Source organism: Drosophila takahashii, chromosome 2L, assembly GCF_030179915.1.
Source record: "Drosophila takahashii strain IR98-3 E-12201 chromosome 2L, DtakHiC1v2, whole genome shotgun sequence".
Taxonomy (NCBI): domain Eukaryota; kingdom Metazoa; phylum Arthropoda; class Insecta; order Diptera; family Drosophilidae; genus Drosophila; species Drosophila takahashii.
Window position 1 is genome coordinate 35,462,299 of NC_091678.1, and position 13,469 is coordinate 35,475,767.

General features: G+C 42.7%; 1 protein-coding gene and 1 long non-coding RNA gene across 3 annotated transcripts; one reads left to right on the plus strand and one right to left on the minus strand.

Moving 5' to 3' along the window:
• Positions 1-3,219: 3,219 nt before the first annotated feature.
• Positions 3,220-4,126, minus strand: LOC138911902 (uncharacterized). 2 transcript variants are annotated; one of them, XR_011417537.1, is made up of 3 exons: positions 4,013-4,126; positions 3,561-3,750; positions 3,220-3,496 (listed from the first exon to the last, which is right to left on the minus strand). It is a non-coding gene; the product is annotated as an uncharacterized lncRNA (long non-coding RNA). The 2 variants fall into 2 exon arrangements; XR_011417536.1 differs by having other exon boundaries at positions 3,819-4,124.
• Positions 4,127-6,321: 2,195 nt separating this feature from the next.
• LOC138914897 (uncharacterized) lies at positions 6,322-12,991 on the plus strand. The gene is made up of 6 exons (XM_070219598.1): positions 6,322-6,326; positions 8,060-9,922; positions 9,976-10,190; positions 10,274-10,384; positions 10,572-10,941; positions 12,535-12,991. Exons 1-6 carry the CDS (start codon positions 6,322-6,324, stop codon positions 12,989-12,991), a joined length of 3,021 nt encoding a protein of 1,006 aa, XP_070075699.1.
• The last annotated feature ends 478 nt before the right edge of the window (positions 12,992-13,469 follow it).

The following is a 13,469-nucleotide window of genomic DNA, read 5'->3' on the forward strand; positions in this document are numbered from 1 at the left end:
GCTTGCACTTGAAGCAGCTAATACATGATCGAACTGTCTGACTGCAGACTTCCTGAGCGTTTACGATCCAAATTCGCTGTCGAAGGAGACTCACAAGTGCTCGTGGACTAACATGAAAATTTGAATGGTGCAGATGCCGGACATAGCTCTGCAAAAATTGGGAGCGTTTCGTCAACAACAATGGAAACTTGGCATCGTATGATATAGGAGCGTTAGCTAGTCGCCCCCCAACTCGCAACAACGAAAAGTGACACCAAGTTCCCTTGTCTTCATGAATGAATGGATTCAATCGCTGAAGACTTGGGCCAACTCTGGAGCCTTTAAGGACTTTTTCCCTTTCTTCGTGATACTCGTGTTTTTGTAATACCTCGACAATTTTTAAAAAGGCTTCATTATATTCAATGGGTGACAAAGTTTTTTTAAATACTTTACTTTTGTCTTTGCATTTTCTAATGAAGCGGAAAATATAAGCGAATACCCTAAGCAGTTTAAGGCGTGACGAAAATTCCTCGATGACATCTACCAAGTCCGAATTTTGTACAGCAGCGGTCAGCCCGACCGCAGTCTTCCTCGATTCTTGTAGTAGGACTTCTTCATCTAAATCAAAGTGTGCATTTTGGGGCCAGTTTTCTTCTCCTTTAGATACGCTGGTCCAGTAAACCATATCGACTGTATGATTTCGTCGATGTCACAACCTCTTGATACAATATCTGCTGGGTTCTGTTTCGTTGGGACATGCCGCCATGTAGCTTCACCTGACCACTCTTGAATCTCCGCAACTCTATTCGATACAAATGTGGACAACGAAGATGGATGAGACCGGATCCAATGAAGCGTAACTTCAGAATCCGACCAATAAACAATTTGTTCGATAGGTACCTTTAATAGGGGCTTGATTCTGTGACAGAGATCTGCGAGAAGGTGAGCGGCACATAACTCAAGTCTTGGAAGAGCCTGAGTCTTGAGCGGCGCTACTTTTGACTTTGACGTCAACAATGATACTTTATAACCTTCTGCAGTTTTGCTACGAATGTAGACGCAAGCTCCGTAAGCTCTTAAGGATGCGTCGGCAAAGGCATGTAATTGGACCGGTGACATCGGATCGGTATGCACAAACCGAGGAATTGATATTTTTTCTAAATTAGACAGTGTAATTTTTATCATATTCCATTCTGTTTCCAAATGCATTGGAATCGACTCATCCCAATTTAACTTATTGAGCCAGAGTTCCTGCAATAGGATCTTTCCTTTAATTAAAATTGGACTTAATAAGCCCATCCTAGGAGAGTGTTCTGCAAAGTTGGAAAGTCGGGACCTTGTCTAATTTGTCCAACAGCTAATAATTCGAAAAATGATTCTGCTCCTATTAACAAATCTATTCTTTGTGGCTTGTAGAAATATGGGTCCGCTAAAGGTAGGTTCTTTGGAATTTTCCAGTCATTGATATTAACGAACTGGTCAGGATGGTATCCTGATATTGATTTTAAAATCCAAAAATCGAATGAGAACTCACTACCATTTATACGCGACTTCACCACTGTATGTACCTATTTCTTAACTTGAGATAAGTTGATACGGATCTGAAAGCGGTGAGCAAGGTCCTCTGTTATAAAGTTAGTTTGGGACCCAGAGTCAAGAAGTGCTCGGGCCAAAATATATTCACCGTTTTTGGTTCGTACACTTACGATCGACGTGGCGAAAATCACCCTGTTTACGCCGCTTGCTCTTAAATCCCCCGCTCTTCCAATGCCCGCTCTTCCCTCGTTTGGGAATGCCTACTTCCAGGCTCTCCCGCTCTCCCGCCTTCCCACGCCCGGGATCTCTCCACAGCGCTATGAAGCACAGCGCTCATTAGCTTAAGTTTCAGTTCTCATTGTAAACTAAACGAAATACATCGCCCGGCCGGTCCGCGCTATTTTACGAAAAGTCCAGTGCGTTCTCATTTATTTCCCTACGTCGCCATCGCAGAGTGTTTTTTCTCTCCCCCACAGCTTGCCACCGGCTATTGCAACAAGCCGCAACGCCTCCGGAAGCTGCCTTCAACCATAGAAGAAGATTTGCGACGCCCCCAACAAACATTTTTGGTCCATTCGAGCCGAATTGCTCCACCAGATAAGTGCCATTTATTATTTTTTATTAACTGCCGGTCGACAGTCAGCCATCCGAAAACATAATTCGTTTGACTTTCTGTACGATTTGTCTAAAATCCAAGTCCGATTTAATCCGACAACGGCAGTTAGTAAATTACAATTCCAATTCCGTCTTCTATTTCTTCGTCTCCTTTAACGTGCGGCCATATTGTCTATTTTCCAATTCCTTTTCTTGTGCATATTGATGTACAAGTTTCATATTCACATTTGGCCGTACATCCAGTAAAAATACATCCAAAATTAAATCGAAGAAATTACAAAATATTAATCCAAATTAAAGTGTGCAAATAAAAAGTCAAGCGTACAGTGAGAAAGAAAAGTCAGTGAACAGTGAAAAAATAAATCAAATTCAAAAATTAACTTCAATTAATTTCCCACAAAAAGGGAACCGAAAAATTAAGTGTTCCGCCAATTTAGGCCCACAAACACTGATACTGATTTTTTTACTGTATATCCGCTGTGACAAATATTTGCATACATAATTCAAAATCCAAATACAGTCCACAATAAATCGAAAATACACAACAAATACCCGCCGGCAAAATTGAAAATAAAATTTTTCGGCAATTTGATTACCATATACTCCACATCTTATATACATATTTATTACATATATTATACATATTACATATTCCACATATATTACATCCATATTCCACATATATTACATCCATATATTACACACATATTACATCCATATATTACACATATATTACATCCATACTCCCATACATATTTTTTCTATGAAAACACCCAATCCCGAACATCGAAGTATTTCCGTCGGCCATAAATATATATATTAAATAAATTCCCAAAGCCGACGTGAAATAACTTTTGAGTCTCCCCACCGGGAAAATTCCTCTGGAAAATAACATATTTTCAAGAGGTTTCTCCATAGAAGCGGAAGGGACTAAACCTCATTCACCCCTTACATTTCTTCCATCTCTGGTTTCAAAATACACGGGGGTGACACAAAAAGTAAGGGGGAAATGAGGTTTCTATCTGGATCTCTGGCAGAAGAATGCAGGACAAAATCCACTGGTTTTTCGACCCGCATTATAGATTTTCCACATGTACCCAGTTATGGTTTTCCTCCACTTGCAATATCTGTTTTTCTACACCCTCCCAGTTTTGGTTTTTCCAGACCCTCGCAGTTTTGGTTTTGCACTGCTTTGCAGTATCTGATTTTCCACAATAAAAATCATGTTTTTTGTAATATTTGTTTGTGTATTTATTAATAATATTTACAATCGAAGCATTGGAACTACAAATTTTTAATGCCTGAAGCATTCCCGGGTTTTGCTTGGCCGAATGCAGTACTTAGATATCCATTTCTTGTCTGTCTTCTGAAAATATCAAACATAATTTAGATATGAATGTAAGACCAGGAATAATAATAAGAGTAATTACCATTATTAGGTCTCCGCACAAAATTAAAGGATCTCTCCAGAAATTATGCCTGGTTTGCCATGCCCGATCATTTACCCTCTGTTCAGTTGTTTTATGTCGGGTAACTATATCAAAAACTATGAGAAGAAAAATAAAATATGACAAACGCAGGCGCAACACTTCTGGTCCCAAGAAGTCTCAGTCGGCCTGGCTGAAATATATGTAATATTTTGATTAAGTTAAACAACTAAGTTAGTACTGAAGTACTATTTATACAACCATTTAATGAACACCTCACACCATTTACCACTGGTAAAGATTAAAAACATTTCAAGTGTCACTGAAATGCAGAATTTGTGTTGAAGATAGCATCCGGAGGCGTATATTTATTAATGGCGAAAATATCTGTGATACTAACCTTTGTAACGCTGAAATAAAGGTTATAAAAAGACACAATTCATTTTATCACTCACCTTTTTATTGTTTTTTAGATTAAAATTAACTGTTTTCACTTTTTCCAACAAACTTAAAAATGATGTGACCCTGCATTATATTCTTGATAATACCATACAAAATGCAGATAAATGTGGGGTAAATTTCGTTGTAACGTTGGGTCACACTTTGGCGCCGAATAAATATTTAAACAATACTTTTCAGGACCGTAATCATTAAAGGTTACGTATATTATAGGTATATTAGGCATTTTCGTGTTATCAATACCACCAACACGAATTTTTATATTTTAAGAACACTTAAAAATGGCTTAGGCCACGATCTGACGATCAAATTATTTTTTTCACAGAAAATGTTTAAAAATGTAAAAAACAACAATAGTTTTCTTTGTAATTTAATGTAGTTCCTTGATAAATGTGATCAAATATTTTAATCGTCTTACCGTGGCTTTTCTCTATAATTTGGTTGAATCCCACATTCATCCTTATTATTATTATTATTATAGACATTATGATAATAATGTTATATAGTTTAATTTTTTTGATTAACAATTATTAATATTCTTTCTACGACTTTTAAAATTACTAAAAATTAAAACTAAATGTGAGAACAAGTCTTTTGGTTTTGGTGTAATTCATAGGATTTTTGAATATTATAAGTTGGTGATTTTTTTGTTAAAAAATATTATAATCGTAGTGCCACAGAAATCACACAGCGCATAAATGGCCTGATATTGATGCTACTCAGAAACCCACCCTCATTTAGCGCTCAGAAAATATCTATCCCTACACCGCCGCCTGCAAAAAGGAACAGGATTTCAAGAACACAAAAACCAACTTCTCACATTGCCGCTGGGTCAGTGTGTTCTTTTATTTCCCCTTCAACATACATTCACACATACATACATACGAATTCCCCAAATTCCCGCGCATTCCAGCATTTCTCGCACATAGCCCGCAAAGGGGCTTTATGCACGAGTTCATTTTGGGCATTTGTGTTATCCATCGATCCAAGTGCTCTTTATTCCGAGCCATTCCAAATAAATAAAATAAAATAAAAAACCAAAAATAAATACCAAGCTCAATACTAATAAACTTAAATAAATACTGAGAGTTAAAAAATTTAAATTAAATTTACAAAATCCCTCATCGCTAGAGTTCCAAAAAATTAAATAAAATACTGTCGACATCTCAGAAACCAGTGGAATCAATCTATTAATATTGTTCCCGGTTTGCGTCCGAATCAATAAGTTACCGCGTCCACTCCAGTATTTTTATACCCTTGCAGAGGGTATTATAATTTTGGTCAGAAATTTGTAACGCAGTGAAGGAGACGTTTCCGACCCCATAAAGTATATATATTCTTGATCAGGATCAATAGGGGAGTCGATATAGCTATGTCCGTCTGTCCGTCTGTCCGTCTGTCCGTCTGTTTCAATACCGTTTGCGAGCTCAGTTTAAAAGCTAGCGCCTTGAAATTTTCACAGTCGTCCTAAAACATGTGTACGCAGATCAAGTTTGAAAGCCGACCCGATCGGACGTCTATATCCTATAGCTCCCATAGGAACAATCGGATATAGCTTTCACAAAATGAAGATATTTCGCTCAGTGTAAGAGCTTTTGACATGAATCTTATGCTTTTACGCATACCTTGATCAGGGTAAAAGCGCGTGCCGATCGGACGTCTATATCTTATAGCTCCCATAGGAACAATAGGGTGAAATCGGTCAAAATTTGACGTTTTTCAGGATATTTCGCGCAAAATATAAGCTATTCCCATGAAACTTTCCAAATCGTATTATTTTGTGCGTACCTTGATCAGGGTAAAAGCGCGTGCCGATCGGACGTCTATATCTTATAGCTCCCATAGGAACAATAGGGGGAAATCGATTCAAATTTGTCGTTTTTCAGAATATTTCGCGCAGAATATAAGCTATTCCCATGAAACTTTACAAATCGTATTTTTTTGTGCGTACCTTGATCAGGGTAAAAGCGCGTGCCGATCGGACGTCTATATCCTATAGCTCCCATAGGAACAATCGGATATAGCTTTTACAAAATGAAGATATTTCGCTCAGTGTAAGAGCTATTGACAAGAATCTTTCGAAATCATATTATTTTACGCATACCTTGATCAGGGTATAGCTCCCATAGGAACAATAGGGGGAAATCGGTTCAAATTTGTCGTTTTTCAGGATATTTCGCGCAGAATATAAGCTATTCCCATGAAACTTTACAAATAGTATTTTTTTGTGCGTACCTTGATCAGGGTAAAAGCGCGTGCCGATCGAACGTCTATATCTCATACTTTCCATATTAACAATAGTTAAATGCTGTAAAAATATCCCTTTTTTTATATTTTTACATGACATTTTTGCAGTGCTAAAGCTACTGATATGAAACTATGCAAATCTAATTTATTTATGTATACCTTGCTCAGGGTAATAGTTCTTGCCAATCAGACAACTGTATACTAAAGCTGCCGTTTAATAATTAAATTGGTTACATATAGGAAATATTTTTAATAGTACAGCGCTGTCCTCCTCGATTCTCATAATTTTTGACCATGAACTTTTTTGATGCTGCAGGTGCTCTCCTCCTCGATTCTCATAAAAGCGTTGTGTATGGGCCATGCATTTAAAACCTGAAGGAATTGTCCAATTTTTTACCATCATAATTGAACTTTTTTTAAAAACGCTCTGATCTCGGAAGCTAGAGGCTTGTACTTTTAGATTTATATTCCATTACTTTCTATTCGGCGCAATTTTGTTATGCGTATGTGCCACGCCCACTCCAACGCCCACACTCGCTATAAGATCTAGTTTTTTTTTTTTATACCCTTGCAGAGGGTATTATAATTTTGGTCAGAAGTTTGTAACGCAGTGAAGGAGACGTTTCCGACCCCATAAAGTATATATATTCTTGATCAGGATCAATAGGGGAGTCGATATAGCCATGTCCGTCTGTCCGTCTGTCCGTCTGTTTCAATACCGTTTGCGAGCTCAGTTTAAAAGCTAGCGCCTTGAAACTTTCACAGTCGTCCTAAAACATGTGTACGCAGATCAAGTTTGAAAGCCGACCCGATCGGACGTCTATATCCTATAGCTCCCATAGGAACAATCGGATATAGCTTTCACAAAAATGAAGATATTTCGCTCAGTGTAAGAGCTATTGGCATGAATCTTTCCAAATCGTATTTTGTGCGTACCTTGATCAGGGTAAAAGCGCGTGCCGATCGGACGGGTATATCTTATAGCTCCCATAGGAACAATAGGGTGAAATCGGTCAAAATTTGACGTTTTTCAGGATATTTCGCGCAAAATATTAGCTATTCCCATGAAACTTTCCAAATCGTATTTTTTTGTGCGTACCTTCATTAGGGTAAACGCGCGTGCCGATCGGGCGTCTATATCCTATAGCTCCCATAGGAACAATAGGGTGAAAAATTTTATTTTTTCAATTATAAAATATTTTGTTGTTTATTAATGCATGTTGCTAGTCTAGTCAAGTTTTAATTCGTAAAATCTGCAAGGGTATTAAAACTTCGGCTTGCCGAAGTTAGCTTCCGTCCTCGTTTATTTATTTATTGAGTTTGGTAAATCCATATATATACTTGATTTATTTTCTTGTTGGGGAGAAAAAAGAAAAGTTCCAAAAAATATATCATCCGCATACCACTGCAACGTATTTTTTTTTGTTTGGTCTCCGAATAATTTTTTAAAAAATAGAGAAGAATAATAACGATATCCAATCCCATCCCAATTCGGCCAGCCACCCTCATAAAATACTAATCGAAAAATACTTCATCAAGAACAGTATTTTATTTTTGGTATTTTTTGCGATTCTTGTTCTATTGTTCCGCCAAAAGCCTGGGGATTATTTTTACAATAATTCAGCCACGCATATCGACTGTTTTAGCAGGTCGAGACCCTATATCCACCAGTCCGTAATTTCTTTTCTGATTTTTGTCCGAAAGATCAGCGCGAACATTCCTAATCAAAACAGCATCCTAGTTTGGTATGTCCAGGGAAAGTTCTAACAAACTATCCCCTGTTTCATCACCGAAAGTTCCGAAAATCATTATAAGGACGCCCACACCTACAAAAGTCAAGACGCCAATTACCAAAAGGGCTCCTTCTCCTATCGAAAGATCCACGCGAGCCAGCACGAAAGGTGCGGCGCCCAAATAGCAGACCAAATAGCGCAGACTCCGCAAAATCCACAAGCTACCTCCACTCCAGATACTCCTCAGACATACATTCCGTCAGGCTGCCACCTTCCGCCGTGCGATACCGAGGATTTTACCGGCGATTATCTTCATTGGCCAACCTTCAGGGATCTATTCACGGCAATTTACATCAACAATCCTCGACTCACTCCTGTCGAGAAATTATTCCATCTCAATGCTAAGACGAGGGGCGACGTTCACAATATAGTTGCAAATTCACCCCTTACTAACGATGGCTTTCGCTCAGCGTGGGATAACCTCACTGAGCGTTTCGAAAACAAGCGATTGTTAGTAAACAGTCAATTGAAGATACTCTTCAATGTGCCGTCCGTCACACAGGAGTCTGGGTCAGCTTTGAAAGAACTTCAAAGTACCATCCAGGGGTGCCTTACGGCGTTAGAAATGTCCGGTATTCAGGTCGAAACTTGGGATTGCCTCTTGGTGTATATGTGCTCATCCAAACTCCCAAAGCTTACGCTTTCCCTATGGGAGCAGTCCCTTCACAACAAAGCCGAGATCCCTACGTGGCATGAGCTGAACGTTTTCCTAACGGAACGTAACAGAACCCTAGAAGCCATAGATGATGTTCGACCATCAGGTTCTAGTCAGGCTCAGCCCAGGGCATCCACATCCAACTCGGCGTCTCGGAGAATAAATTCTTATGAGACAAGGGTAACGCCTCGACAACCTAGAGGGTGCGATCTCTGTAATAGAGAAAGCCATCCAATACGCACATGCGCCCAGTTTCTCCGGATGACGGTCGACCAACGGATCGCCTATATTAAACGAAAACAGCTGTGTTTGAACTGCTTTGCGCGGACACACCAGCTGCGCGACTGCGAAAGCGCACATAATTGCTTCACGTGCCGCGGCCGCCATCACACCCTCCTACACCGAGGCACCCCATCCCCAGCGCGCGCAAATCCAACGCCAACGCCCAGATCCAGACCGAATACTCCCGGTCCCTCGGCTGCCAGTGGCACGCAGCCAACACTTCAAAATTATTTTGCGGCAGGCTCTAGGTCAGTCCTCCTAGGCACCGCCATGATTAATATATGCCATCAGGGTTCCAACTACCAAGCGCGAGCCTTAATAGACTCCGGATCTGAGGCGACCTTCATTACTGAGCGCCTTTTCAACCTGATTAAGCTGCCGTTCCAGGTTATCCAAGCACAGGTCTCAGGGCTTAATCAAACGGTCTCCGCTGAGACTAAAAAGCTCTGCCAATTTACGATTCGTTCTCCGACCCGGCCTAGTTTGCAGTTAAACACCACTGCCTACGTGCTTCCGCAAATAGCCGGAAATCTTCCCTCATGTCCGCTTCCGCAACATTTCCTGCGAGATCTTCCCGAACTTCCACTAGCGGATCCAAAGTTTTATGAGAGCGCACAAATAGATCTTTTAATCGGGGCCGATATACTTCCTTCCATTCTACTAAGCGGCACCCGAGCGAATATCTGTGGCTCTCTTCTCGGTCAAGAGACCATTTTCGGCTGGATTCTAACAGGACCAGTACCCGCTCCGAGGCAAGATAGAATTTCATCGTTTTCTACGCATGTTGCACACACGTACGAAGCGTCTCTCGATAAACTCCTCACCAAATTCTGGGAGGTGGAGGATCTGCCAGTAAAGGTGGCAAAAGAATCCGACGTGATCTGTGAGGATAATTTCCTTCGGACCACCACAAAAGACGATACCGGCAGGTATGTCGTGAGTCTTCCCTTTCGAGATCCTGAGAACATGAAATGCTCCCTAGGACATTCCAGATCCCTGGCGTTGGCTCAATTCTTAAGAAACGAGCAGCGGCTAAAAAGGGACAGTACGCTAAAATCCAAGTACGACTCAGTGATTCAAGAATATCTCGACCTCAACCACATGAGAGAAGTCCCTCCTACCCACGATTCAGCGTGTTATTACCTCCCACACCACGCGGTGTTAAAACCGGAGAGTACGACCACCAAACTTCGAGTGGTATTCAATGCATCCAGCCCTTCAGACAATGGGGTCAGCTTAAATGATATCCTTCATGCTGGCCCGGTCCTACAATCCTACAGATCTAACCATCCAGATCCTGATGTGGCGATATTTCCATTTTGTGTACAGTGCTGATATCGAGAAAATGGACCGGCAGATCTGGGTAGATCCGAAGCAGACAGCGTTCCAACGTATCTTATTCCGCAATAGAGAAGGATACATTCGCGATTTTGAGTTAAAAACTGTTACGTTTGGGGTCAATTGTGCACCGTTTCTGGCAATTCGGGTCCTGCAACAGCTGGCGACCGACGTGCAACTAACCCATCCGAGGGCGAGTTATTCGTGGTTGCATGTACGTTGATGATGTCCTTTCGGTAGCTGACTCTGCAGAAGAGGCTCACCTTACCATTCGAGAGTTGCAGAGTGCTCTCGATTCGGCTGGTTTTCCATTAAGAAAGTGGACCTCCAACCATAAAGAAGTTCTGGCTCATATCGAAACCAATCATCTTTTAAACGCCGAGTTCCTCGAGATAGATACGGAAAGCACGGCGAAAACTCTCGGAGTCCGTTGGAAAGCAACATCCGATGAGTTTTTCTTCGCCCCTCCAGATCTATCCAACGAAGCCACGCTCACGAAACGTCATGTTCTTTCCCAAATCGCCAAGGTGTTTGATCCAGCAGGCTGGCTCGCTCCTTTCGTGGTCTGTGCCAAGATTTTCATGCAGGAGATCTGGCTTCATGATCTTGGGTGGGATGATGAACTCCCAATTGAAATGTGCCAAAAGTGGCGTGATTTTCTCAAAAGCTACTCGGTCCTAGATCAAGTCCGAATTCCCAGATAGGTTTCCTTCCGCCCAGAGTTCCGAGTCAAACATCATGGATGCTGTGACGCCTCTTAAAAGGCGTATGGTGCTGCGATCTATGTGCGCGTAGAAATCGGGCACACGACGCTAGTGCATCTCCTTACAGCCAAGACGCGCGTGGCGCCAGTCAAAACTGTGTCGCTTCCAAGGCTAGAGCTGTGTGGAGCTCTATTGCTATCCGAGATGGCTGAATCCATCCTCCCCCATATGCCAGTGCTGTCCTCGAAACTCCATTGTTGGACCGATTCCACAATTGTGCTTGCATGGCTCGCCAAACCAGCATGCCAATGGACAACGTTCGTTGCCAATCGGGTAACAAAGATTACCCAGTCCACAGAGGTAGCCAATTGGGCACATGTTCAATCCGAACACAATCCAGCTGACTTGGCCAGTCGGGGAGTGCCTCTACAAGACCTGATCGACCAATTCCTTTGGTGGCATGGACCAACTTGGTTGTCAAAGCCACGTGATCAGTGGCCTTCCCAAAGCACCGACTTACAGGTGACCGAAGTGGAAAGGCGTCCTGTCAAGGCCCATGTGGCGTCCATCCCGACAGAAGACATCCTTGATCGCTTTTCCAAGTTAGATAGAGCTTTACGGGTCCTTGCGTATGTCCACCGTTTTGTCCAGCGATGTAAGAAACAGTCGCAGATGTCGGAAGCGACAAGTTCAATCCTCTACTTAAATCCCTTTCTAGATCAGAAAGGGCTTATAAGGGCTTGCGACCGCATAACGGCCTCCGAAAACTTGCGATATGACGAACGACATCCGATAATACTCCCGTACGAATGTGCACTCTCTCGACTACTGGTGAACTTTACGCATCTCATAACGTTGCACAGAGGTAACCAGTTAGTCGTACGTCTCACCCGGTCAAGATACTGGATTCCGAGAATAAAGAACTTGGTAAAGGCCGTGATTAACTCCTGCAAGGTCTGCGTTATTCATAAGAAGCGCTTGCAAATTCAGATGATGGGAAGTTTTCCGAAAGAGCGAGTGTCTTTTCCCCGGCCATTCACGTACACAGGGATGGACTACGCTGGCCCTTTCGACATCAAAAATTACACAGGCAGAGCGTGCCTAATTACAAAAGGGTATGTGTTGGTTTTCGTATGTTTCTCCACAAAGGCCATCCATCTAGAGCCTACATCCGATCTGACGACCGAGAAATTTCTTGCCGCTTTCGCTCGGTTCGTATCCTGAAGAGGTTGTCCCCGTCAAGTGCAGTCCGACAATGGGAAAACCTGCCACCCTGCTCTCCCGAGATTTTCTACAAGCCGTAAAAGAGTCTGTGACTGTTGCGTATAGCAGCTCAACTGGCAATTCATTCCTCCGGGGGCACCCCATATGGGAGGCCTGTGGGAAGCTGGTGTCAAAAGCTTCAAAACCTTGTTTTACAAGTCCACCGCTACTCGAAAGTACACCTTTGAAGAGCTTTCAACCCTCCTAGCGAAAATTGAAGCTTGTCTAAATTCCAGACCGCTATCTCCCATGTCAGAAGATCCTACTGATCTCTTGGCGTTGACACCAGGGCATTTTCTCGTCGGCGGACCTCTTCTGTCCATAGTAGAGCCCGAATTAAAAGGGGAATCCAAGTCCATTGTGAATCGGTGGCAACACTTAAAGGCGCTCCATCAGCAATTCCAAGCTCGATGGAAAGAGGAGTATCTCAAGGAGCTCCACAAGCGTAACAAGTGGCAGGCCCCGACCGCAAATCTCCGCGTTGGCGATATGGTAGTCGTCAAACAAGACAATCTGCACTCGAATGAGTGGCGCCTTGGCAGAATCGACTCTGTTTTTCCGGGGGCTGACGGCAATGTCCGTGTCGTCAGCATTCTCACGGCACGCAAGATTATCAAGCGTCCCGTGACCAAGGTGGTTCTTCTGCCAGGAGAACACTCCAACCGTCTTCCTCAACCAACATCCTCCGCATAATTCTCCAACCATCCTCGTCATCTAATCATTTTTTAAATCATCTCCATGTTTGTTTCTTTTTTTGTCCATTACTCCCTACCAGATCACATCATGGTTCCTCGTCCACGCAGCGCTCAGGCTTTGGAGAGCAGACGTACTCGAGGTTTAAATTCCTACCGTTGCCGAGTCTGCCGTGGAATCCATCCGCTTCGGAAGTGCCAGAGGTTCCTAAAGCTGAGCGCAGAGAAGCGGCTTCGAGCAGTGCTTGTCAAGAAGTACTGCTCAAATTGTCTCGCTCACGAGCACTCTGACGTGAGTTGTCGCAGTGGCGACAAGTGTAAAACGTGCAGCGGGAAGCACCACACGCTCCTCCATATGCACGAGCGCCCTCTGCCGTCGGCTACCAATCAGCGTTCGCACCGGCAGAATCCGCCAACTCGCCAAGCGCTGGCCCCGGCAAGGCGCTCGGCATCCGCCGCTTCTCAGCAGCGCTCGCGCC